General features: G+C 38.6%; 1 protein-coding gene across 4 annotated transcripts in view; it reads right to left on the bottom strand.

The window, feature by feature from the left end:
• The window catches only part of DISC1 (DISC1 scaffold protein), a 208620-nt gene that overhangs the window by 26165 nt on the left and 156065 nt on the right, over positions 1-26390 (bottom strand). For all 4 annotated transcript variants that reach the window (XM_075748683.1, XM_075748686.1, XM_075748684.1 and 1 more), the window contains 2 exons: positions 21987-22047; positions 420-663 (listed from right to left, as the gene is read on the bottom strand). In XM_075748683.1, coding sequence (XP_075604798.1) covers positions 420-663; positions 21987-22047 — 305 coding nt within the window. The remainder of the gene's footprint in view (positions 1-419; positions 664-21986; positions 22048-26390) is intronic.

Below are 26390 nucleotides of genomic sequence, written 5' to 3'. Positions count from 1 at the left end.
GCTAGGAAGCCTTTGACCATTTCACTAGGGAAGGAAAACTTACTCTCTCCCTGCTTCAGTTAACATAGATCCAGGCTAGCAAGTCAGCAGAACTAACTCAGAGGGAAACTCATCAGTGAGATGAGGAACAGCTGATAATTTGTGTTAAATACTTAATCATTTTTCCTTTAAATCCTTATGTACATTCTGTATTCACTGCCTGAATAATTTCCACATTTTAAAAAGACTGATGGTGAAAGGAAAAAGGGTTGAAAGGCTTCTGAGAAGCTAATAAGCTATTTTATTCATGTCCCAGATTGGAGGCCAGATATTAAGTTCATACTTAGCCTGCCCTGCTGACCCGTCACCCAGATTCAACTCCTCTCAAAAGGAACACCAGCACTATTGCTTGAAATGCAGCTGTAAAATATTTCAGTTACCTCTTTTAGCTCACTGTGTTTGGGGCAGGGAACAGTGCCCCACTCTGTGCCCTTTGGAAAGTGACTTTCTTTTCTTTTTTCAGAATCGGATGGGCCATCAGCAGTCATCTCCATCTCATCCATTTGGTTCTCCTCTTCCTCAAAACCACAGCAACTGGTTTCTTTCAGTTGAAACCCTCGGATCAACAGCTGACAGGCCTCCAAGTCAGCTTCCCACACTCTTTGGAGCAGCTGGCTCCTGCAGCTGAAATAAAAGCCAAAAGAAAATAAAACTGCAGTTCAGGGAGAATAGTTGCTATTTCAAGTAACTTTTGGGGTGACTGGTTATTATTAGATAGGAAAATAAAAACAATGAAAAAAACAACAGCAGCTCAAATACTTTCACAGAGATAACACAAGCTATTTCAAACTGAAACACAGTAAAATTATGGCCCTATTACAAAGCCAATACCATAAAAAAGCCTTTGTGCTAAGATGTTGCTTCCGGCAGTACCACGTACACTGGCTGCATGTGACCTTCTCCTGATCGGATGCAAGTCCAGGGGTCTTGCGATCACAATCAGAGCTTCCTTCATGCTATCAGATACACATGCCTGTCACCCTAAAAGCAGCCATGTAGTTTTCCTGAATTTGATGTAGAAGATCATGTATGAACAATCACACTATTTATTGCATTAAATCAGCTCTATTTTTTGGAAAAAGGGAACACTAAATGTCTTGTTAGACTGAAATGTGCTGGTTTCAACTCTAGTGAATCAGATTAAACTATAATACTCTTCCTTTCCTTCAGTCTTACACTTTTGAGTGTTCTCCTTATTACTCACTAATGTGCTTTGGTTTTTTTCCACCTTGTAATCACACCAAAGAAAAAACAAAAGTATTAGTTAATTCAAAATACCAAATTTCTTCATACTTTCAATCCATTGATCATCTCTCAGAAGATGTCCACTTATGTTACAAATACTGCTCCTGAGATCCGTCCAATAGATATTTTCACCTACAGTAAATGGGAATTCTAGCCATAGATAGTTTTTCAGAACAAGACACTGAATATTAACATCCCACTTGCTCATAAGACATGTGGTCATATCTCCATTTAATACACATTGTCTCTAAGGAACCAAAAGATTAGGCTGCCTGCTAAAAAACAACAGATCAGCGGCAGAGCCTGGGATGGGACTCAGAAGCGCCAATTCCCATGGCAATACACGCTTCCAGACAGATTTGAATGCTAATATCTAATAACCGCAAATTTTTTTTTTCACAGTGCTTTTCAAATTATATCATTTTCTATATAATTGTAAGCAATTATAAGTGACTAAAAGAAGGAAAATAACTATTTGATTTTAACTTTCTGACTAAATTAAATAGCAGCCTATCTTTTATTCTAAACGACGGATAAAGGAGCCGCACTGCTCGCAGTGAATTCATTAATCTAACAAAGGTACGTTTTTAACTCTACAAACTCTACAAGACGCCAAGCTGTAAAATTCACACAGCAATATTTTGAGACTGAGAGCAAAATTAAGCTCCAGCAGCTGAGCTATTTGATCTGTGCTTAGAGTCAGTATATATGTTCATTGAAGGCAGAATGCAGCATGAGGTCCACAAATTGGTCTCCCCCAAGGAGTTCGGAGTATCACTCTAAGTAGAAAGGGGAAAAAAGAAAATCTTCACTGGATTACACTTCTGTGTTCCATCCAGGTAGCACTTACCAAGCCAGAAAAATAAAACAACCCCCTCTGTTTCTCTACTTGTCAGTCACATCATCATGGTTACACATTCAAAACATTTCCCTACAGATACACATAAATCCATTTACTTGTTTTTTGGAAAAGTTTGTTTGCAGCTATATATGGCTTATTATTAAAGGCTCAGAAAATACACTAGAGACCTAAATCATAATTTCCAGTGGATAGCTTGTTTTGGCTATTCAATTTAATGAAAAGCTCTATTGACAAAACTAGGGCAGAGATAGTGATGTATGTCGTATTCACAGTGGAGAAGATGAATAGCATATATAAAAGTATAGTGTAACGGTGCTTGGGCTGTTGTTATTCAGCCATGACTCAGCTCATCAGCTGACATGCTTTTGATTACATCCAAGTTTTACATCCATTTTAGCAATCAGCAGTTACTAAACATACCACCAATAGCTGCTTTTATTTTAAGGATATCTTTGTTTTATCACTGTATCTATAAAACTCTGATACATCTTGGACTAAGATGTTACACTGAACTTTTCAACTGAAATCAGAGAACACACGTATACTTGGATATTCTGAACATACCTAAGCCCAAGGACTCTGCATCTTTTAGTACGTATTTTGAAATTCAGTGCTTAGAAGCATTTTTCAAAAATACTTTTTAAATGAAAATTATTTGAAAGCTGCAAATAGCTGACCCAGAAACACATACTAAATAATTATTAAAAATTATGTTGTCACCATCATGCAAAAATCTTTAGTTTTTACATCAGGTGTAAAAATCAAGCTCAGCTGAATTTCAGAGTTCGGTTTATTCCTGTTCAATCCACACTGAAAGTGCATTTGCATCTCCACGAAGCCAAAAGTATGTGGATGCCTGTATTGAGTACAGTGAGTTTTTTCAGGTATGCAACTTTTCAAAATGATGGATCCGATTTTATATTATTCCTGTACTTATAAATATTTTACAATGTATCAACCTCTAGGTGTTATACGCCTGTCTGTACATTACTGTCCAAGTAGTATATGTGGCAAGTTCAATGGAGGTGACAAGAATAATTTGCTGGAATCCACAACAAATCACAAGCCATCAACCATTTATATAGACCCAGCAACAACAAAGCATACCTTAATCGCCTACTGATTGTGAACTTCCAAGTGCCAGACTGCTCATGAGTCCAAAGGGCCAGGCTTTGTACAAACACCAAACAGATCACAATGATGGTCCTTTTCTCAGAAAGACTTTTAAGTTTAAAACAAGCAACAAGAGCTAGGATACAGATGAGGATGCTGAAAGAAACACTGAGACAACAGTGGACTGAACATAGTGCATTAGTTACAGTATAACAGCTTAATTACTTACATCAGTAACTAATTAGTCTAATCACTGTCAAGCACACTGAGGTATCACAGTGAATGAGCATTTTAAGGACTTGCAGGAGGCCAACAAAACAGGTCAGTGGATATCTAAGATCTCCATCGCTCCATGGAGCAAGGCAAAAGATGCTAGGATAAAAACAGGGCAAGTGATAGATACCAATGTGGTTTAACATCTGTAGATGAAAGTCAGTCTTTTGAGATTTAAAAAAAAAAAAAAAAAGACTGAGTAGGTGGTAAAAGATTGTGAAAGGTTAGTAGTTGTGTTTGATGTGACAGAACAGAGGGGACCAATAGAGAAAAGCAAATGAAGTGAAATTATCAGAAACACAGAATTAAAAAAAAAAGAGAGAGATAAAAAACAGTCATTGCAGTGGCAACAGCACTTGGAATGGATGAGACTAGGGCAAGACCGCTTTTGTCAAGTCATGGCCAGGGAAACGGATGTTGAAGTGAGATGCAAGACTCAACCCGAGTAATTTTTTAGCTGAATGGATAGCTGGGACAGGTCTTATCTCAAGGATACTTTGCAGAAAGAATCTACAAGAGCAGGCCTAAGTTGACTTGAAGAATGGCTGAGATATCCACAGCAACAGAAAAGGATGCAGCGGGGAGAATTCTGGATTAGGTCAAGTTGATGATGATGAAAGAGCTGTCAGAGAAACAGAGCTGTTTATGGACAGGAGGAAATGAATGTGGAACAGAGAGGTTTATCCCTGACTTCTCTTCATAAAGTGGCAATTGAAATTGTAATTGCAGATGCCTTTACCAAGTCTCAAGTATTTTTCTAGGAAACAGCACCGGATACTGAGGGGTACCAGGAAACCAGAGGATATCTTCAATCTACACATAATGTTGGGTGAAATTCATGCCAAGAGTCATATCCAGCAAGGATTCTCTCTCTCTTCCTTGAAGTCCAAAGAACACTGTTCCTCTGCCTTTTCACAAGATTCCCAGAGATATCAATGGGGGCTCTCTATGTAGCACTCAGCACATTATTCTAAAACTATTTATAGTGCTAACTGGAACTACGAGAACATGAGTTTCCTATTGAGGGCTCTGCATACGTACACAAGGCACATTCAGTTCCTGAACATTATAGCCTAAATGAAAACATCCCCATGTAAAAATAGCCCAAAAAAATTTACATTGAACACTATTTAAAAAACAAACCAAAACAAAGTCCCCCAAAAATCTTCTCAAAAGCCAATTGGAATCAACACGGGGAGATGCACTACTTGTAAGTCTCATCATCTCTAGTTTTTAGGAATGCCCCTTGGTGAGTGAATTGTTAAAAGTGGTTTATAACACCCCGAGGTCAACACTGTGTGTTTATAGATGATGTTGGTTATTTTAAGGGAAATCCCTGTAAGAAGCCACATCTTGAAAGCCAAGAGAGTGAGACTGAAGCTAGAAGGCTACATAACAAGACATCTATTTAGAAACTGCATAAATGAAAGCTAACTCATGAGGGGACTTGAACCATCACTAAGAAGAAATACTCTAGACAACTTCCCTCTAATAGGTGAGCCACACTAAGGTGCAGGTTCAGGAAAGCACGTACTTACCTTTTCCCAGTACCTGGCATACATGTTAACACTGCATTCACCGACCCTAAAGGCAGTTTTCTCTGACAAGGCGGCAAATGAAATGCAACAAAAATAGTCTGGCAGAAATAACAGGGATTTTCATTACAACAATTGAAATGATTGGAAAGTTTTGAGGCTTGCAGAAAATGGCAATGCAAATTAAAAAGACTTTGCTCTATATCCCCATTCTTTGTTGGTCTATTGTACAAACTAGGGAAAGTTTCTTTATATTGTGGTCACTCCTATTTATATTTTGCACCACAGGGAAGGAATCAGCTCTTCTTACGCTACATTTAGTTATGTCTTTGTGCCTTTTCTTAAGCCAACAGCCATGGAGTGAACAAAGGCGGCGAGTAAAAGAAAGTATGGAGTAATACTTAGAGGAAGGCAGGCAACCATATTGCTTTCTTGTTAGCAGAAATCTACTCCTCTGATTTGGTTTATCATATTAATTCACAGTCACACGTTAATAGTTCTTATAGTTAACAAGTATTTACTACTTCAGGAATATGTTTAGGTTCTCTCCTTCATAAAAAAAAGTTTCCAACCTAACCTGTTCTTGATCTTTAACCTCAGCTGTTATATTTTAAGATGCCTACAACCAATCTGTTGAACAAACCAAGGACTACAATGTTCCTATCAGTGGGTCACACCAGGCTCTAAGGAGAAGGAGGCACATAAATAACTTTATTTTCCCTGTCTGGCTGGTATGCAATGGCAGACTGGTAAGGGAGAAGGTACAGCTAGGGCTCATCACATTGTAGCTCTCAGTTGATGAACATAAGAGAGAGAAGAAAGAAGGTGCAGGAAAAGGGACAAAGAAAACCTGGACTCTGCCCAAACAGCAAAACTTGTTTTTTGCCTTGGCCTGTGCACTAGAAAGTTACCTTTTCTAAACACCTGAAATCAAAATCTTTTTGTTTTTTCTTCTTGCAAGTCTTTCTAATACCCCTTCAAACAACCTCATTTTCACAATTCAATTCCTTGCATTGTGTCTCTTCTCTCCAATCTCCTCAGGAGCCGAAAATCTCATTAATTGACTTCGTATTGTTCCGATCGTGTGGTTGTCCCCCAGTGTAAGAGACATTCTTCCTACGCCCTTATTTCAAAGCTCACTGACAACGCTTGTTTGCTGTTCAGCACTATTATTGCACTTCTCCATGTAAAAACAAGACTCACTCCCAGAAGTCCAGGAGACTCCACGCTCCCCTGTCAGATGACAATCTGCTCTAACACCTGTCTTGGAGACTAGCTAGAACTCCTAGGCAAAGTCTGAAGCTTGCAGCACTTTTCTCTGGCACAAGCAACTTGCTCCTCTGCCCTTGCATTCTCCCTTATAAAACATACAATAATATCTAGAAAACATGTAGTTGATGGTCTTTAAACGTGATGTTTGACCTACTGGAGAACACTCGGGACCAGAACCACAAGAGCCCAAGAAAGCAATCCTCACAATCCTCATCCAACTTCTAGACTCCTTCCCTGCCACTATTTTCCTCCCTCGCTCTGTGCTGTTACCTAGCAGATAACACTGCCCTTTTGTTACCTGTGGTAGCTCCAGGTAGTGTCTTTAGATGAAGATCCTATGAAAGATTGTGCACAGAATAAGCGTATGATGCACTATAGAATTAACTAGCTGAGAACATCTAAATCACATGTTATGTTTATATGTATTATGTTCTATTTGTACACAAATTTAATTGCAGTTTTTCATCCTCATGTGAAGGACTTCATGGAATGTGAAGATGGATGGACAGATGTGAAGATGTATATGTATGAACGAAATAAGCCTTTTTAACTTGAATAAATACTTTCCTTTTAACATAATGGTAGTGACATTGGAGCAAAATCAATGTACCATGTAACTATTATATATTTCACAGCGCTACAAAATGAGGGACAGAGTTTTCAAATGTGCATACAAAATTGTCAAAACAGGGTAAACAAAGGGGAGCGTAGGCAGTTTCCTACCTTGCATTTGTAGCTGAATGATTTCTATCAGCAGCTGAGACACATTATTGAGAACATAGCCTTTAGTGTAGAAGACAAGACAAATTATGCATTAGGAGGGAAGGCTGGAAGCGAACCACTGCCCAGGACCAACTGCAAGTGGAACCAGCTCCTCTGATCTTCTTCCAGAATTCCCTTTTTCTGTCTAGTTCCATAGATTTTGATTTAATGAAGTATTATGTTTTACAGCAAATAACTGTATGTTAACAAACTGATGAACTAGACATAAGTTGTACTCTCTCCCGTAAATTCCACTCGCCATCCACAAACACAAAGAAAATCTAAATTATATGTAACGTGTCAAAATATTTCTCACATGAAGACTCATTACATTTTCACACTAATATTTTAAATCAGTTTTGGGCATTTTGTACATATGCATAATGAGGTTATACCACCAATTCTATAAATTGTATAATAAAGAAAAAAATGGATAAACACATTCTATTATGATGGATGGATTCTAAGATTCCTAAGGAATTTTCTCAGACCTTTCAAACGCTATTAACTTGAACTGACCTCATAAAACATTTTTAGAAAAATTCCTTCCCGGAATTTTTCATAGAAAGAGGCTAATAACCACAAATAAGAAATAATACTCATGCAAAAATACATGGCCTTGCACAGTGATCTGAGTAAATAGAAAAACATAAATATCTAATAGTATTTTCTGCCAAATGTTTTTAAAAAAGTAGTCCATCAGCTACGCTCATTATCCACAAATTCTTCCACTCAGTAAAGCATTACCTATTGCATCCAGGATACTGAAGGATTAAAATCTAAACTGAAATCTAAAAACAATCTGTGAAGAATCATGACATCTTTCCCTTGCCTGATATCAGCATCTTAAGGACAGAACTACCACCTTGTATTTTATGTGAAATGTACATATTTTATACCAGCTTTTTCTTTTCTTGAAAGGCCTGTTCAAAACATGGAGGAAGAACAATTTTTCTAGTGCTTAAAACCAATAATGGACATTTAATTAGTGTTATTAAAAAACAAGATACCACACAATACTGAACAATATTTTTATCGTTTTCTCTTCAATCCTCCAGCCATTTATTTTACCCAGCACAAAACTTTAATCACGGCCTGTCATCTTTCTATCAATATTCAATGTCACTGTGTTATACTTAAATTATCTCCACTGGAAACACAAAATGATAGACTGCTGCAGCTGATGGTTTTCACTTTGGTTCTTAATGCAAGGTGGATGCAGGAATGGGATCGACACATCGAATGCACGAAATTAAGTAATTTACAAGAGAACAAGGAAGGCACCTTGTAGTAAGAATTTACTACTCAATTTTGTCCCTACATTTACAGTTTATTTTTACTATATTACCTAATCTATAATGTAAAAATTTACTACCTGCTTTCAGGGCTATTTATTTCTCTTTAAAAAAAAGGAATAGAGTAATGGTCCTCTGCCCCTACCTCCCTGAAACATCTATTATAAATAATCTGTTCTAAGAGTAAAAAACTTAACTTTGATAGATGAGGAGAAAGCTACCAGGGAATTCTTCTTATTAAGCAGTCCACATAAAGCCAGGTTCTCAACCCTAGTTTATCATTCACCTCATTCATAATCTGATAAAGCACCTTCAAGTTTGGTACTAACACTGATAACTCAGCCTGCATCCTGCTTGCCTTTGGCTCCTGCAATAACAGCAAAGCCCCACAATGTCATTAAACAGTTGGGTTGGTTTTGGAGTTTTTTTACTGGATGGGAATTGCTGGAATGAGATTTTTTTTTCTGCACTATTTAATATTTGATCCCAAATCAGATTTAAAGGAGAGGCATGAATTAGGCGCCGATTTTGGAATGCATTCATCTCAGGACCTATGTATTCATCTAAGCTCTGTTCAAACAGCTGAGCTGTTGTAAAAGCCTAAATACTTTCAGGAGCTTGAACCCCACAAAGGATTTAACTTCTAGTGACTTCCAGTGAAATTGAAGCAATTAAGCAGCTTTCAAAGTCACAACCAATTCTAATCCAAGAAAATGCATTTGTTTCCAAAAGCATGGAGCAGGAAGAAAGTGCAGCATTTGCACTGAGGCCACATTCCCAGCTGCCATGAATCTGCACTGCTGCAATAGCAGCAATGGCTATTTATACTAAGAGAAGAATGCGTTCTTATCGCAAAGCAATTAGAATAATGAGCCCGATATCTTATTGTTTATTACAGTCTCTGACCGCAAGTGTTAGGAAGCATATAGAAGGAATTTACAATTCTCCTACTGTTTTTATTCACCTCTGTTCTCCAATATAGAATTCAACGGTTTATAACATATTCCCCTCTCTGAAGCGTAACAGATTTAGACTTTCAGTGTCAAGTGAATTTGGGAATATGAATCATCCTGTGTAGTACTGACTGAGCAGGAATTAAGCATATGTAACAATTAAAACCAGCAGGACAAAGAAATGCCCTTTTAGAAGGGATACAATTGGGAGAGATGATATATTGTCATCATGTGGGAACGTACCTTGAAATTCAACCTTTGTAACCAGGAAGACACACCTGGAAAAAGAAGAGTGTCGGCCAAACACTGATGTCAATAGCTGCGTACTTACGGAGTTCCTTTGAAATGTCCGAGGGCACGATATGACCCATTGTGGTGCAGAGTCAAATAGGGTCAGGAGCCAAATGCTGTTCTGGCTCAAAACAAGCAAGAGAGAAAGGACAGGGTCTACGGATCCTCCCTGGCTGGAGCCTGGTAGCTACAATAAACCCTGACTGCTGTCTGCTGCCGGCTTCCTGGGGCTGCGTGTCTTCCCAAACAGGCAGAGTACGTTCCCAGCAGTAAGCACAAAGTAATGAATGCTTCCAAACGCTAGCGTGAAAGACTGTCCCAGTTGCACGCAAGATAGAGCTATCCTACATCTTCATACTCAGGCTATTCAGGTGATGATACTTTATTTATTTTCTACTCATTCAATTATCATGATGCTTATATCTAATGGGCCAATGAGGACTTTGGGCAAAGTATTGTCCAAACAGAGGACAGGAAAATTTAGCAACACTGCTGGACAGCAAGCAGATGACGTCAGACATCCATCCTCATCTTCCTTGATCACCCTACACCCATTACTACTATTGATGGCTATACTGCTCTAGAGAGACGACAAAGCATCTAAGAAATGCACAAGCTGGTTTCAGGTCTTGTCTTCACAGATGCACACAAAAACAGTAGCAGTAGGAAAATACACGTCCACGTCTGAACAATTTTCTTGCCAAGTTCAGAAGGGATCAGGTCTTTCTCACTACATATATTCACTCACATGCAAGGACCTGGTAAGAGAGCAAAAGCTTAACGCCATGGACATAGCTGTGACAAACAGCTTTGTGCATCCCTCCCTCCCCTAACCACATCCCCACAACTAAGGCAGGTAGAGATTTGCATGAAATCAGCTCACAGAGAAGACAACAGCAGGGCAGATCGAGCAAAGCACAGGTGGTGCTGGTGGGCAAAGAGAAGCACTTTGAAGAGTTTACAGCCATGATGCACTCACCTTTTTCTCAGTAAATATAAAAGACTGGAAACAGTCTTCCATGAAATTACTGGAAACGGTTTCCTGCTTAAGTGGATGGTTTTTTATCAATTTTTCAAACTCAGTCCTTAGTTTCTAGAGTGCCTCTCACCTGACACTATGCTCTTACTAAACATCTGCAAGTAACGCTAGCACCTCCTGTTGCAGATTTTCTCCATTATCTGGAAGTGATGATGAAACCACTGTCCTTTAGCTTGACAGAGTATCCAAAGGTAACTACTCAGGAGCTATAGCACACTGCAAATGCATCCTCATGTTGATGGTCTCAGACCTTATCTTCAAACATCATCTGAAAATCCTAGGATGAGGTCAGTGGTTGAATGCTCTTTCTGAAGCACACTGGAGCTGTGAGAAACATCTTAGAGCCAAAGCATTTTTGCATAGGAAATGGAAAACTATTAAATCACCAAAGCTCATTGTATCAACCTGTCTTCCCTTCATTAATGCAAACATACATTTGCATAGATATCTACAATAAAAATAGTACAGGCTTCCAGGTCAAAAAGCCACGCAACCTACTCTCAGGGAAAAGGAAGCCAGTATGACTGATGTCAGTCATGTTAAACATTCACAAAATGGGATCCTCTCCGCATTCACAAGTATCACTGATTAACAAACAAAAAACCTGATGAATATGAACTTCAAACTCTTAATAAAATTGATGTAATTCAATCAAATAGAAAGAGATGAGAAGACAGGGAAGAGCATAAGTGATTGAAAAAAAAATAAGGAAAACATTACTTCTGCTCCAAAATAGCTTTGCAGGCATGACTGACCAGCACCAAACAACGCAGCGTAAGAAAAAGGCATACAGAATAAGAAAAGATCCTAACAAAATACACAATTACTAACCAGCTAGAGAGGTTGTAAACTTTCAGCACATTTGCTTTTTAAGAGCAATCCTTTCTGTTTTCAGAAGGGGAGACCCAGCCTTGCACTCTGATGATTTTTGCTATGCTAAGTATAAAATGAATGGAAGACAAAGAGCCTGGAGGGAATGGGGGGTGGAGGGCAAGCTTTCCCATGAATAAGCAGCAAAATCCCCTGTCACCTTGTCTTTGCCAATGCTGCACACTAACTACTGAAGTTAATTCACTAACTTCAAAAAAGCCCTAGCCTGGATGAAACCTGAATTAATATGGACAGAGAGTTACTAAAGGCTGTGTGACCATGTGCTTTACTTTTTCTAAAGCTTTAAGAGACACTGGAAACTGGCCCCAAATCTGACCTCCTTTTTTTTTTTTCCCCCTCCTAAAAAGATCTAGTTTCAATACTGAGATTAGATTTTGAAAGAACAGAGCTTTCCCCTACTTCTCATAAAACAGTACAGTCATGTGCCACTGTTCCCCCACCTCCCAATTAAAAAGGAAAAAAAGAAATCAATATTCGTGACTCAGCATCCCTGAACAGGCAAAATACAAAAAAAAAAAAAAAAGAAAATAAAAGACAACAACAATTGCTAAGCTTGTAATTATTGTGTCCTTCTTCACTTCTATCTCATATAGAAGCCAAACAGTCATTTAAAAACGTTCAGGGCATAATATATACCAAATACACATTGGTGCAATACTAACTATCGACTAGGACTTAAAGTGGAAAAGTAAATTTTGTGTTATGTCCCCTTCCCCCAGACAAGTGCTGGACCCAAAAGCCTTCCCATTACATCCCCTCCATTCTGCAAAAATCTCCCTCCACACCTTCAGCCAGCAGATGGATCCTCAGGAATTAAAACAAAGTCCTTCTCCCCTTGCAGCAAGCATTCATCTTATCACTGCAGACAGCAAGATCCTTGCTACTGCCACAAAAGGCATAGTGCGTTCCATCAATACAATGCTCTCTTATCTTGTGGAGGCCACAGACAGAAGCAGTAGGTTGTTTTCTTTTTTTATATGTTTTCTCACTTGGTGGAAGAAGCAGATTCTTTGCCCTCCTCCATTTTTACTGCTCGTGCAATGTGTGTTTCACCTATAGATGGGTATAAATATTAGTTCTGCCAGTGCTGAAAGACACACGTTACAGGCTGGGAACCAAAAGTTGCGTGCTGGCACATGACATGAGTTTGTCAAAGAATCTCCACTAGCACATGGCACCAGATCACCCAGAAGATGAAATGTGCGCTATTCTGCAGAGACATGACTACAAACTCTAATCTGCTGCACTTCCAGAGAAATTATTTCAGTTTCCACCCCCTGTGGGCATAAGCTACACTTTCTACATCCAGAAACAAAAGGAACAGCAAAGATTCTCCCTTTCCTCCAGACCCAGTTAATCTGGGCTAATCTACTTCCATGCAGCAATACCCGCAAATTTCTTGTGAGATTATTTAACTTGAAATTTACTAAGAACTTCCAAGATACTATATTCTATCAGGACATTGCAGACGTTTGCAAGTGACTGTGAAGACAATAAGAACATTTAATGACAACCTGCACTGGGGTCATGCAGTCTAAGATATCTTGGAAAATAATCTGCTGTGTTTTAAAAGTGACAATGGGTTTTCTGTGAATCAAATGCATTCTTACTTTCCTACTATCTGACTCCCCCACCTCCATATACAGAGAGGACATACACAAAAATAGGTGTGCTAAGGAATAAAGTTGGAAACAAAAGAAAGAAGGTAAGAATAAAATTTACAAAGTGGAAATGAGACCAGTGGAAGGAAGGGAGATAGAGAAGCCACAATAAAGGAAAGACCAGGAGGAGAATCAGAAAGCCCTCTCTCTAAGAATGCTAACATCAAGATAGAGCAATTAAAGAACAGCAAACAAGAAAGTACACAAGCATTTAAAGCAGATGGAAAAAAAAAGAGATAGAGTAAGAAAGGACAGTTAAGTCTTTCTTCTTTGTTAACTGGATTCACCATTGTGAAAATTAAGTTTCCAAAACTATTAAAAACAGAGGATCTATCTCCCAAATAAGGCTGGGCCAATACAGCAACCAAAAAATCACCTGTAATTTATTAACCAGCACACTTAGCAGTTTGCTTTTCATTATTCACAGCTCCTTTTATTCATGAATATTTTGAGCAAGTGAACTTTCCCTCACTACAATAGTACCAAAATAAAAGATCAGTAGGACAGTAAAAAAACTTGAATACTGTTTCTGAATATCGAGTGGGAGCAATTCTACATATACATGCTGGTTTTGAAAATTTTACCCTCCCCTATAGAAATCTATTTAAAATGCTATTTTTGTTCACAAGTTCCTATGTTCTTGTTACCAGCTACACAGCTGAAGTGATAATCCTTCAATTCATGATATCGTAACCTTTCCACAGCAAAGTAAGTGCTGTGACATAAGTTGCTGTTTTCAGGCTGGAAAAGAATATCAGGAAAACATGAGCCTTTAAGAAACAATAATCCTGTTTTCATGACAGTGTCTCTCATGTAGACAGAAGAATGAGGTAACAGCAACAAAGCGAGTGTACTGTTCACAACAAGGAGAATTGATTCTCCGCAGTAAAGTCTTTGATCATCTCCATGTGGGTTTGGTGACACTACAATGCTTTTTCAACATTACTGAACCCAGACAAGTTTTTTGTTGGCAGCAGTTGAAAGCTTTTTGGGAACCCACCAGTATGGTAAAACTACACAGTATGTTCAAAAGAGACTTTTTTACTCTAAAGAACAGCAAACCACAGTTGAGACAGAGTGCCTTCAGATGTCACAGAAGCATGCAAAAATTTCTTCCAGTTTTGTGAATTTGATAAGTTATTTACCATATTCACATTCAGTGGCATCAACTTCTAACCATGTTCCCAATCGTCAGAATTTAAGATAGTCACACAGGGTCTTGTCCTGCAGCCCACTGCTGCAAGGGCAGGCAACACAAGTGATCACACTTTTCAGGGAGATAAGGATCAAGCAACAGCTTGAAGTCACAGGCAAACAACACATTTTGGGAAACTACCCCTATAGAATCAATGTTGTGTTAAAAAAAAAAAATATTCCTAACCAGACGAGAAAGGGACCTATGCATCCACAAGGACACTCAGCCCTTCTGATGGGCTCTAAGACCAGCTTTAAGACCAGTGTGCTGTGCTGTTGAGAGCATTTATACCCAGCTCAGCTCCCAAAAACATTTCAGAAACCTAGTATGCTATAAAGGAGACTCGAGACATATGGAATGTAAAATAACAGGACAAATAATAGGGGAAGAGAATGACTGTTTTAAGACTGTTCATTTTCAAGTAAACTGGAACATGATGTGGTGATAATTAATCCTGACTTGTCCTATGGCATGGAATTCTCAGGACATTGGAGGTCTCGTCTGAAGGAATGGAGCTCAGTGAAGACTACACATTCAAATGCATTAAAAGCACTGCCTGCATGAGAAAACCACAAATTTCTGATGCAGATTGCATACGTGCACCAGCAGCCTGAATCACCAGGTTGCAGCCACATTTGTTCAGAACTACTCAAGTGACATTTGATTGAAACCATTAAAAAAAAAAAATCACAGATGTATAAGATCAGGTAAAACACACCTTGGGCTCAATTTCTGCTTTTTCAGTTGTCCTAAACACACACAATCCCCTTCAGGCTTCAGAGAACAAGGAGCTGTGCAGGTGAGGACACCTTACCTCAGGGTAAGACTCCACTGTATGGCCTCACTGCGCATCCACGAGTTGGAAAAAAGCCACCGTTAACGTGAAAACAAACATTGTTGAACAGAAAATGAACCAAGACAAACAGCGAAAGAGAGTCAATTAAAGAAGAAAGGTTTTGCATACATTTGCAACGTTACCAGGTGCTGTATCATTCAACAATGGCAAGGCACAGTCATTGCAGCATTACATCTTACTAGCAGGCATATTTATATCTCCATTCTTGCAGAATAACACAGAAAATAGCTCAATAAAACACCTTTGTGTAATAGTCACCAGTTATTCTTGAACAATATTATTCCCCCAAAATAATTTCATGATTCCTATCTGGGAATTAGAAAAAGCAACTAAAAAGCCCTGGGTTTATGATGAATGGAAGTCACAGCATAATCTTTTGAGGCCTGGAGAACAGTACAATCACATTAAATTCCCTCAGCTCAAGAAATGTCATCTTTACATCAGCCGGTACAAAAAAATTGTTTCCAGCCTGAGGCAGTTATGATAAGGGATTTAGAAGCCATCACCATGTGGACCATGAGATATAAAGGAATGCATCACGGCATATAAAGTGTCTGCTGCTCACAATTTCGGAGCTAATGTTCTCACAGCTGTGTATGACTTAAACCAGCTGGGAAGAAGAAAAGGACTAAATGAGTCACTAGAAGGATCTCGTATTTTGTCTAACCTGCATTTAACACTCCTGCAGCAGAACTGGTGGTAAGCAAAATAAGATCAGATCATTATCCAGCACGGGATGGAGCTGTGCACTCTCTTGGAAGCACAGCAGCAAACACATAGGCTTGGGGGGAGGTGGGCAAAGATGGCATTTCAGTCCTATCTGTGCACTCCTAAGATACCACCAGGAGCTGAAGAGGCCTCAGCACGACTGAGGCGGGTCACAGGTTACACAAAATTACCACAGCCATCTGGCACCCCCAAGCATGCCTGCACTGCTGCATATACGAGAGGGAAAAGCTTTTGGAAAGCCTTACTCAGCAGCCGTAGCACAGCAGTTCTCCTCTAGCAGACACCAGGCTTTCTACACAATGACATACAGGACACTAACAGCCCAAGATGAAATCTTACCCTTACAGAAGATAAGAGTCTGTAGACGGCCACAGAGGGGCTTGGTCTTTGAAATGCACAATATTTGCAAGCTTGTACTTGTAGGCTGGGATATCACCAGCTGCTCTTCAACAGCATAGAGCCAGACCTCTTCAACAGCACAGCGCCAGACTTCAGACAGGGCTCTGGGCGGGTGCAGGAGGCTAAAAAGCGCCAGTTGGGTACAGGGACCTCACCTCACTGCAGAAAATCACTACAGTCTGCAGAAACGTTTAAACACTTAACTGTTTAATTAGCAATGAAGACAGCTCCCTCTGGGGTTTCTGCTGCCTCGGGGTTCAATTCTCCATGACAGGTCTGGCTCTTACGTTCTGAGTGCGTGCAGAAGGATGAACAATGGTCTCAAGATCATTGGTCTCTCCTGACGTTTTATTTGCTCTCTGCCTCCTTCCCCCCTCAAGATATATTTTCACTTGTGAGACGCTTTCATTGAATATCGTATCTATCATTAATTGCTCAGGCTATGGTTCAGGCATAACTTTCATGTTAACATGCAATGCCACTCAGGAAATATTTGGTATGCCAAAAACCCCCAGTTCTTAGAGCAAATGTCAAATCATGCACAGCATACAAAAAAAGAAATCTTCAGATGACACTCTTTTCTAACAATTCCACCACATTTACTCCATCTGCTTAAGAGTGCAAACTTTCACAGATTATCAGTTTCTAATAAGTTTCACAAGGGCAATGTATTCCAAATATGTTTCTATGGATATCCAGCAGATGGACGCTTGAAAAATAAAAGCTTTGTTATTTCATCCTAAATCTCATGAAGCTGATTTACACCATTAATTTAGTTTTCTTTGGTATAAAAAAATATATAAAAGTAGAGAAAGAAAAGTATAAAAAAAATTTATTTTTATTTTAAGTAAAATGGCTTATTTACCTCTACTACTGCAAGCATAGCACAGCAGTGTCTCCAAAGGTTAAGACTGAGCTGAAAGAACCAAAGCCTTGTGCTGCATGTTTCAGTGATATAACCAAATTCCTGTTTTTGCACAGCACTTTATAAGATAACTATATTTGCTGTGGAACATTTACTAGCTTCTGCAAGGGCATGGTCTGAAAGATAAATCTTTTTTTTTTTTTTCTTTAAATTTTACCTTGTTCCAACACATTTGTTTTCGTTTCTCCAGCTATCAAATACAGTTCTCACACAGATCAATCTTTCTATGCACACGCATTCTCACAACCCCCTCTGCGATGGAAGGAAAATAGACTGAAGCTAGGACAGAGATTTAATGAGATACAGGACGCATGTAAAATGTGACAGACACACAATTGCTCACCTCACATGACTTTCATTGAGATATGTAAGATCTAGCAAATAACTCAGGATGATGACTTTTCATGCAGAAATACCTATCAAAGTTTTCTTACCCATTTAAAAGGCAGGTGATTTTTTTGGTATCTTCAAACACAAGTGAATATTTACAAACCCCAAGTCTACACTTGGATTCCCACATCTAAGTATCTAAACAAACATAATCTGGTTCTCTCTCTCCATCTCCATTGACTTCTAAGGTGTTTATTGGTACCCATACATTTTGCAAAATCTGGCCACTTTAAGTATTGATTTAGGAGACAGCATTTAAGTACGAACTCCCAAGCCAAATCTTCTGTTCTTATGACTTTATAGCACTCTTTCCTGGGCTCAGTTCATGACCCTCAACCATTTACATGACTTAAGCTCACCTATAGCAGAACTTGGTGGTTCTTGAAAGAGCTGGATTGTTGAAGCCCCCTTTAGCCATGGTAATGATATAAAAACCCAGCAGAGCCTTCACTTGGAGTGGAAAGAAATAAGATGAAGAAATACCTTTTCTCTGGAAGAACAAGGGCCCCAGAAGAAGATGCTCAGCTGACTTTCAATCAGCCAGATCAGACAACTATAGTAAACTTTTCCTGTGCAATCCCTCTTAAATGGCTCAAGTGATGAGCTGAAGTTATCCAAGCAAAATTTCTTGCACTTCAGATATTCGTACAGACAGGTGCCTTCACTGAACAGAGTTTCATTATCCTAACTCTGACCACTTTTGCACATCTGCTGTTTACTAACAAAAGGTAAGTGATTTGCAAGGTCTACCATGGAAGTGACAGCAATGGTATTTACACTCTCAAAAGAGCAGTTAGTGATTTAATGTATAAACTCTAGGAGTGGCTTGATGTATATTAGTGACTGGAAAAGAGACAGCCTGCAGGATTACTAAATATGCTATTTATTTATTTATTCTTTTCTTGAAGGATGCTGTCCTCAACAACTGTCAATCCACTGCTCAGAATACAAGCTATATTTTAAAAGGAAAAAAACAATGTCAAGTAATCTGTACACTTAATGGGTGGTTAGCCTTCTTTGCGGTGAAATTATTAGATATTGAACATATTTCCTTGTTGTCAATGCATATTTCCCTTTTTTTTTCCTCTAGGTGCAAGGCTATTAAGAGAGCACTGTTCTTAAACCGAGTAACATTCTATTAAGCTATGTGAGAACAGATGCATTTTGTAGGCTGCAGTCAGAAGTACCGCATTTGTTTAAAAAAAAATACAAAAAAAAACCTAACCAAAAAAACCCACTCCAGTGAATAAGCTAGGTTCCCTCTCCCCCCAAAAAATGAACAACAACAAAAAAACAAAAATCAGAGTATATATCAGGTATATATTCCAATCTTTTCTTAAGAAAATAAAGAAAAGAGAAAAGAAGAGGGGGGGAAATTAATTTATAAAATTGATACTTTTTAAACTTTAATCTTCATTAAAGCTGTTTTGCTCTGAGTTTTCTTCATTAAGTCTCTTCAATTATAAAAGTGGTCAAAAAATTACATTTCTAACAATTCTACCTTATTTTGAAGCTGTATCTTAAATTGAAGGGGTTTGTATCTGGGTTGTTTCTATTTGAAACATTACCTAGCAAAATGATATAAGTTTCATCTGGAGAAAAGTTAATTTGAATTCATGCAGCACAGGCTTGATCCTCTATTGGTTTCAAAGGCATCCAAAAAAGTGTATCCATGAGACAGATGCAAATTTTGCCTCTGTCCACAATGGGGACTTAAAACAGTCTTTGAACTCTCCTTCGAGAGCCTTTCTTTAGGTGATGATATGGAATATAAGAAGTGATCTGAGCATCTATATGAAGACCCAAAAAATGAGAAACAGTGTCTCCAGTTACTTCCTTTAAGAGGAAAGGAAAAAAAAAAGCCTCTTGGGCTCTTGCTTACTTTTCTTAATTACTCAAGCTGTAAAGCAGGTGGAGTTAATTACTTAGAGTCCAAAGAACCTCTGAAAAACAAGTATCTATAACCATCTGTTAGCATAAATACAAAAAAGATTTTAAAGATTTAGTATCTTAAGGACTTCTTTGTGGTAAAACCAGCAGAGATTTTCTCTTCCCACCAATATTAAAAGAAATTCTTAGCCCTGAATTACTTGGGATAAACTATTTTTAGAATAATACCATTTGTACATATTGCAAAACTGTCACTGGTTCAGGATTGAATCTTTGCCATCTGGAGGCTTGCAGTGAGTTTTTTTGGGGAGTTTTCTGTTGGGTTTATTTGGTGAGGTTTAGGGGGTTTTGTTGGTGGGAGGGAAATTGTTGGTTTTGGGGTTTTTTTAATTCTTAAGGGAGGAAGGAAAATTTTAGAAGCTTGGTAACACCACAACAGTCTGTTAGAGAAGCTGATGGCAAGCTCTGTAGTGCGTGTTAAATGCACCAGTACAGCTGCAGCAATCAATACAGTTGGACTTCATGCATTTGTGTCCTCAGCAAAGGCTGGGAAGAACACTTGTCTCAACAGCACATCTTTGAAGCCTGTAGCCTGGTTGAAAGAGAACTTAGAATGAGACAGGACAAGGTTTATATGGTAGTGAGGAAGGCGACCCTTGCATACAAAAGGAACAAATTATATTACAATATTTGACAGCTCTTAAATCTGCTAAGGCAAGTTTGAAATGGTTAACTACTGTTCATAAAAAAAGGTTTCCAAAATATAAAGCAGTGCCAAAGAGAGGGTTTAACTTTTAATCCCTCCCCTGAAATGATACTCCCCACACAAGCAGGATGAATACCACCAGTTCTGCACGGAAATCTCTCCCACAAATAGAAGCGAGAGGGAAAAAAGCATGCTGCAAGCTCATTAACAACACCTGTCCAGACACACAAAAATGCTGCAATTTAAGATACTGATGCAGAAAAGTCCAGGTAGACAATCCCAAAATTATACAAAAAGGCATAAATAAATAAAAACAAGCCACAACTGCAAGTACCATCTGATAAATTCTTGGAAGGAGGAAAAAAGTCTATACAGATTCTCCAAGTATTTAATTGTTAAAGTTAAATCCATACAGCCTAGAAGCATCAATACATGTTGTTATACCTCATTTTATTTTTTAATAAAGAGTATGGTTTTCAAAAAGACAACCCACAGAAAGTTCCTAAGACTTGTCTTATACTTATGGATTGGAGTATATGGAATATAAATGTTATGGGGGGGGGGGGGGGGTTAGGCAGGACACAGACACACAGCTTAGTCTTCAAGGTCTATTTCCATCATTTTTCACTCAGCTCTCTAAACTACCTTTGAGTTTAACAGTTATGCAAAATAAATACTTCTGTATTCAAAAGTTTGAGTTAGTAAATCTAAAGATCTAGAACCCTCTCTTTATCAATACAACAAAAAATAATGAGGATGACAAGTTTCTTAATTATACCTCCTCAGTAAGGGAAAAGGAAGTGGTGTCAATTTAGTGGGTTGCATTTTATTAAGACACAAGTTCCAATTACTTCCTATGAAATCTTTTTCCCATATAAATACACATGTGCAAGGCAAAGTCCACTATAGTAGAAGATTCCATTACAACAGCAGAGCAACATTTACTAACCATATTTACAGGAACAGCCTAAAACTTGAGGCTAATCTAGAGCTGCCTTTACAGAGCAAGAGAAAAAATATAAACGCTAACATTTGGTTAAAAAAAAAAAAGCATAAAAATAAGTATATTCTGCATTAGAATTCAGTTCTTAAAATATCCCCATTGTTGTCTTGGTTTCTATTTGTTTTCCACAATCCCCCAAAAAGGCATTCTTTCAAAATTGTTATATAAAGAGTCATTACTTGTTAAAGATGCCCAGAATTCTGGTAAGGGATCCCTTGGCTCTGCTCAGAGTTGGGTTTTATATGGAAAAAGGGGGGTGATTTTTCAACCAGCTGCCACATCCCCAATACCTCAGGGCTTCTGCATGCTCAAGAGCTCACACCACGGGTTACAGCACCTGCAGGTGGGGCTGGAGCGATGCACACCACCCACACGCACGTTCCCTTTGCTCTGGCTGTACCAACAGTGCTCCAGAGCAGTCTTATGCACTGGAGAACACACACAGCAAATCTTTCTTTTACCTGCATCCACTGGCAGGCGGGTGGCAAAGCTGCTGAAAATAGCCAACAACAGAGGTCTTAACAATAACTCTTACAGGATTGCCAGCTTTGAACTATTTTTGGTATTATTCTAATGCAAATTCCCAAACATTCACTTTTATGCATGCAATGCTGCATTAACAAGCATTTTTAAGCTTTCAGAGGTTTCCGTATCATCCTTACCTGTGTAGTTTATCCTCCAGCATCTCCATGTACTTTTCAGCATTTTCTTTTACACTAGTCACTGCAAAATATAAGTCAAAGTTAGGTAATGGTATAACTGTAGAGTTTTGGTTTTGTTTTTTAAACCAACACATTTCTTACCCACAAATTTTACATATATCAGAAATAAGAATTCGATTGATCTTTTCCACAGTCAAATTACAATGTGTCTCCTCCCTTTTTTTCTTGAAAGTCTACTGTATTTGTATTACATTAATCTAGTAATTAATGCATTAACCTATTGGTCATGCCAGAAAAAACTGTGAGACTAACCAAAGGCAGAGTTTGTAGAATTTTCCTCGACAAAAAAAAAAAACAAAAAAAAAACAAAGGACAAACCCACCCCACCCCCCAAAAAAAAACCAACCCAAAACCAAAAGAAAACCCACACAGCTACGTCCTCCCTGTTACCTTCAGGAGAAGCAAGCAAGCCTAATTAATTTGTCAGTCCGTGCACAAGAGTGCTTTAAAATGTTATAAATCTTGTCTCAAACTTCTTCTGATAGAATCAAGACACTATAGAATGGAAAGAATTACCACTCAAGATTGTTATGAGATTTGGGTTGGGGTTTTTTATGGTCTGGGGCTTTGGGGTTTTTTGTTTGTTTTTAAACTTGGGACCTAGATACTGCCTGCATATGAGTCTCTACAACTTCTTCGCTCAGAAGAAACTGCAATAAACTACTTACCACAACACACAACAATAAAGCCATTTGGATGACCCTTGGTACTCCACCATGGGTATGAATGGGCGAAAAGGTAAATCCCCTCCAGGAAAATGGTAGCTTTTAGAGGATAATGATTTTCACATTATAACAACTTTTTTTTTTTTTTCTCCTCCCTAAATAGCTGCTTGCCACCTCCAAGTCTAGTACGACTGTAAATCAGTTGGTCACTTTTAAACTCTTTAACTCATTGTACATCAATTAAATATATATTTTACATGAAGATACATTCTACAGAGCAGCACTGTTTTTATCGCAAAGGTTGCTACATGGGGCAGGTATCCTATGAATTTGCCCATCCATCTCCCCCTATCTTCCCATGCCTCCAAGCATAGCTTACACATATCAAGTGCTTCACATTTTTCTCACTTTGCCCTTCTGTTTTTTGTATTTTTTTTTCTTCACAAAATAGAACATCACACACTAAAGCCTAATCTGAAAACTCTGCATTAACCAAGTCAGCTGCACTACATTTGTGTTCACACACACATACACACACTAACTGAAACCACTTAGGTAAGACCATTAGCAGCAAGCATCAGGGTCAATGTAACATCGACTGTCCGCAGAAGGTGGTGTTCACCTGGTCACACAGCAGTCACACATCACTGAAGCAGTCTGCATCCCAATAGCAAATGAAGGACACATTTTGCAAAGTTGATTTACTTTTGGGTTTGGTTTTGTTTGTTTATTTTCCAAGAGAGTTTATCAGATTAGAAAAAAACCACCAACTGCCCCCCACCCCAACCTAAACCCAAAAAACCCCACAACCCCAGTACTCGGGAAAGCACAACAATTTCATCCATAACATCTTTAACCCAGGTTCACCGTCAGAACAAGTTCTGCAGCACAACATCTTGAGCCAGCAGGATGCTGGAAAATTATATTGTACAGAGACAACAGTATTCTTTTACACATTCACAGACCCATCTCATCATTAGAAGAGTGTTGGTGAACGTTCTGCAAAAGGTTATGTAAGGATTTTTGCCATGGCACTGGAGACTAAGTAAGTTTCCTTCGCTTGTAGCAGTTTTATAACTACAGGGCTTAATGGAAGTTCCTGGGTTCCTTACCATGCTTTTATTCCCATGCTTCCTGCGGAACTGCGGAGAGCCTGCAACACTGCAAGTCTTCCGTTAACGACACGCTACAGCTTTATATAAACTACCACCACTTCTTCCAAACTCCCTATCCGTCAATCCCCACTGTGCTGACTGGAGGTCCAGCGCATGCTTTGATAGCAGACAGCTTAGAGGTGTATGGCTGCCGTACTTCCCCTTCTCATGCCACTGTCATAATATCCTTCAACATGAGCTGTTACAACTCAGGGGCTTATTCTTTCAGATAATGAAGTCAGCAGATATTATTAATTTTTGGAGAGGGATGAGAAGAGGTGGAGAATCTGTTTCACACTCACTTTGTTTCTAACCGATATAGTGACTTCTTATGTTACATGAAAGATAAACCTTGCTTTCAATTTCTCCTGCTGTGCTTGTCACTTTTTAATTGGGTATGATCTGATAGAGTAATTCACACTTTCACAGTTCAGTCCTGCCCCTACATGCAATTTTACAATGCCCTTGAAGCACATCGCTTAATATATCAGCATTATTCAATGACAAAAAGTAATGGACAAGAATACACCACTAGTCAAAAGTAGGTCAGTAAAAAGCTAACACTCATTTGGAAATCACCTCACATCACTAAACCCTACTCTCTCCTGTCAAATGTTTTAACTACATTAAAAGAAATGCAAACTTTGCTGCTGAAAGAGAAAGCTACTCAGACTAGCTTTGTCTCCTTGCTGCCTTCTGCATGTAATTGGAAGAGCTGTGACCTGGAGATTTTGCTGGAAGGAAAAGACCGCTTAAAAACCTGATGGAGGTTACTTCCCTCATAACGAAATGCAAGCAGCACTGCAACAAATACACATATACTTTCAGGCTTTTAGATCATCCATTTGAAATAGAAGACAAGCAACAAATTAGCAGATTTTTTGTTCTAATTTAATGAATCTATTCACCATCACTTCAAAGCAAAGAAATGCAAATGGGAAGCTGTGTGTGCCTTCAATCTAGCTAAGAAAGTACTAGATGACAGAGAAAAAAGAAATAATAATAATTTATGAGATTCTTTTCTGCATAAACATGCCAAATGGTTTATTTTTACATTTAAGTGAATGGGATTGCTTTTTTCATCAGTTCTCTGGGGATTTACATGCTTAGCTCATATTGGCCTTTAGGGGAGTTATTAAAATAAAAAAGTATAAATACTCATGGAAGATCAGACACCAGAGTATTTGCTAAGATTAAAAATAGACTTTTCTTGTGAAGCCTTAATTGAAGAGAAGTGATTCAGCATTTCTTTCTCTTATCATGTATTTTTCTTCCTGCTTATAGCAGCAAGAAAAGTCTAGTCTTGGAATCAGTCCTGGTAAGACAGAGCTGAGGGGCAGCAGTGAGCTCCTGTGGTGGCCTCCTAGTTGTTACAGAGCCTAAGTCTGATATTTTAGAAGCTGCACAAATCTCTTTCAATAATTAACCTGCATTGAGTTCTTTTAAAATAACACCACGTGTTGTTTCTCATCTGAAAACAGTCCCACTAGGGTAATGCTATTTCTCTTACAAATATTATTTGAGCCTGCAAATGAAGGTGTAGCATCATTTTTATCCTTCAGTCTTGGTCCTCACAAATTGAGCTTACAAAGACCTATGGACTATGACAAATGTTTTTCATTCTGTGATCAATATTTTCAAAAACTTTCTAGAACTGAGTATCTGACTGGAGACACCTTGAACCCAGTGATCACATGGAAGCTCTGGATGTGGATGCTGGGCACCTCAGAAGAATAAAAATTGGTGCCTCAAAAAAACTGGCAGCCAGTATCACAGCAGTTTTTAAGTGCTAGCCTACAGGTCTGTAGTTCGCTGCCAGACTAGTGATCTGCATCTTGAGTCCCAGAGATACAAAGCCCAAAGTTAATTTTTTGCCTTGCATTCTAAAAGGCATTATTTCTTTTTAATCTTCCCCCACCCCTTTTTTCTCTTTTTTGTGGGGGTGAATAGCAACACGCATTTTGACACAAAAAGGTTGGAAAAGCTGCAATGGCTGCTAGCAGATCTAGACCCAAGCTTGAAAAGAACTGCCAGACATTACCTGCCTGCACGACAAACCTGAAGCCTCTACAATCAGCTTCTCCGATCCACAAGCATTAAATTCCTTCTCAAATACTTTATTAGTCAGGCAGAGCAAAACTCCCACTGGCTTCAATGAGATTTTTGCCCAACTTAAGGATGCAGGATGAGATCTGCATCCTTAAGAATGGTATAAAAATAGAAGTAACTGCATGGACCTGCATTGATCCACCTGGGGTAAACTCCGAGGGCAGAACTGGGTATGAACAAGGTTGACAGATTACTTGTCCTGTCACTATTCTACTTTTTAAATGTAGAAATTATTATTAATGCTAAGAGAAAAGTGAAAGCAGAACATGATTAGTTGAAAATATCTGATCTTTTCTGTTGTGGAAGATGTGCTGCACTAATGTGTGAAGTTGTGGTCTGAAAAACTGCAGAAAGGCTTCGATATATTTAAAGGTTAACTTGAAAAGCCAGTCAAACTTCAAAGACGACATCTCAGC

The sequence above is a fragment of the Balearica regulorum genome, chromosome 3 (assembly GCF_011004875.1).
Source record: "Balearica regulorum gibbericeps isolate bBalReg1 chromosome 3, bBalReg1.pri, whole genome shotgun sequence".
In the NCBI taxonomy this organism is placed as follows: Eukaryota; Metazoa; Chordata; class Aves; order Gruiformes; family Gruidae; genus Balearica; species Balearica regulorum.
The sequence above is the reverse complement of the archived record's forward strand: the minus strand, read 5'-3'. Positions and strand labels throughout refer to the sequence as shown.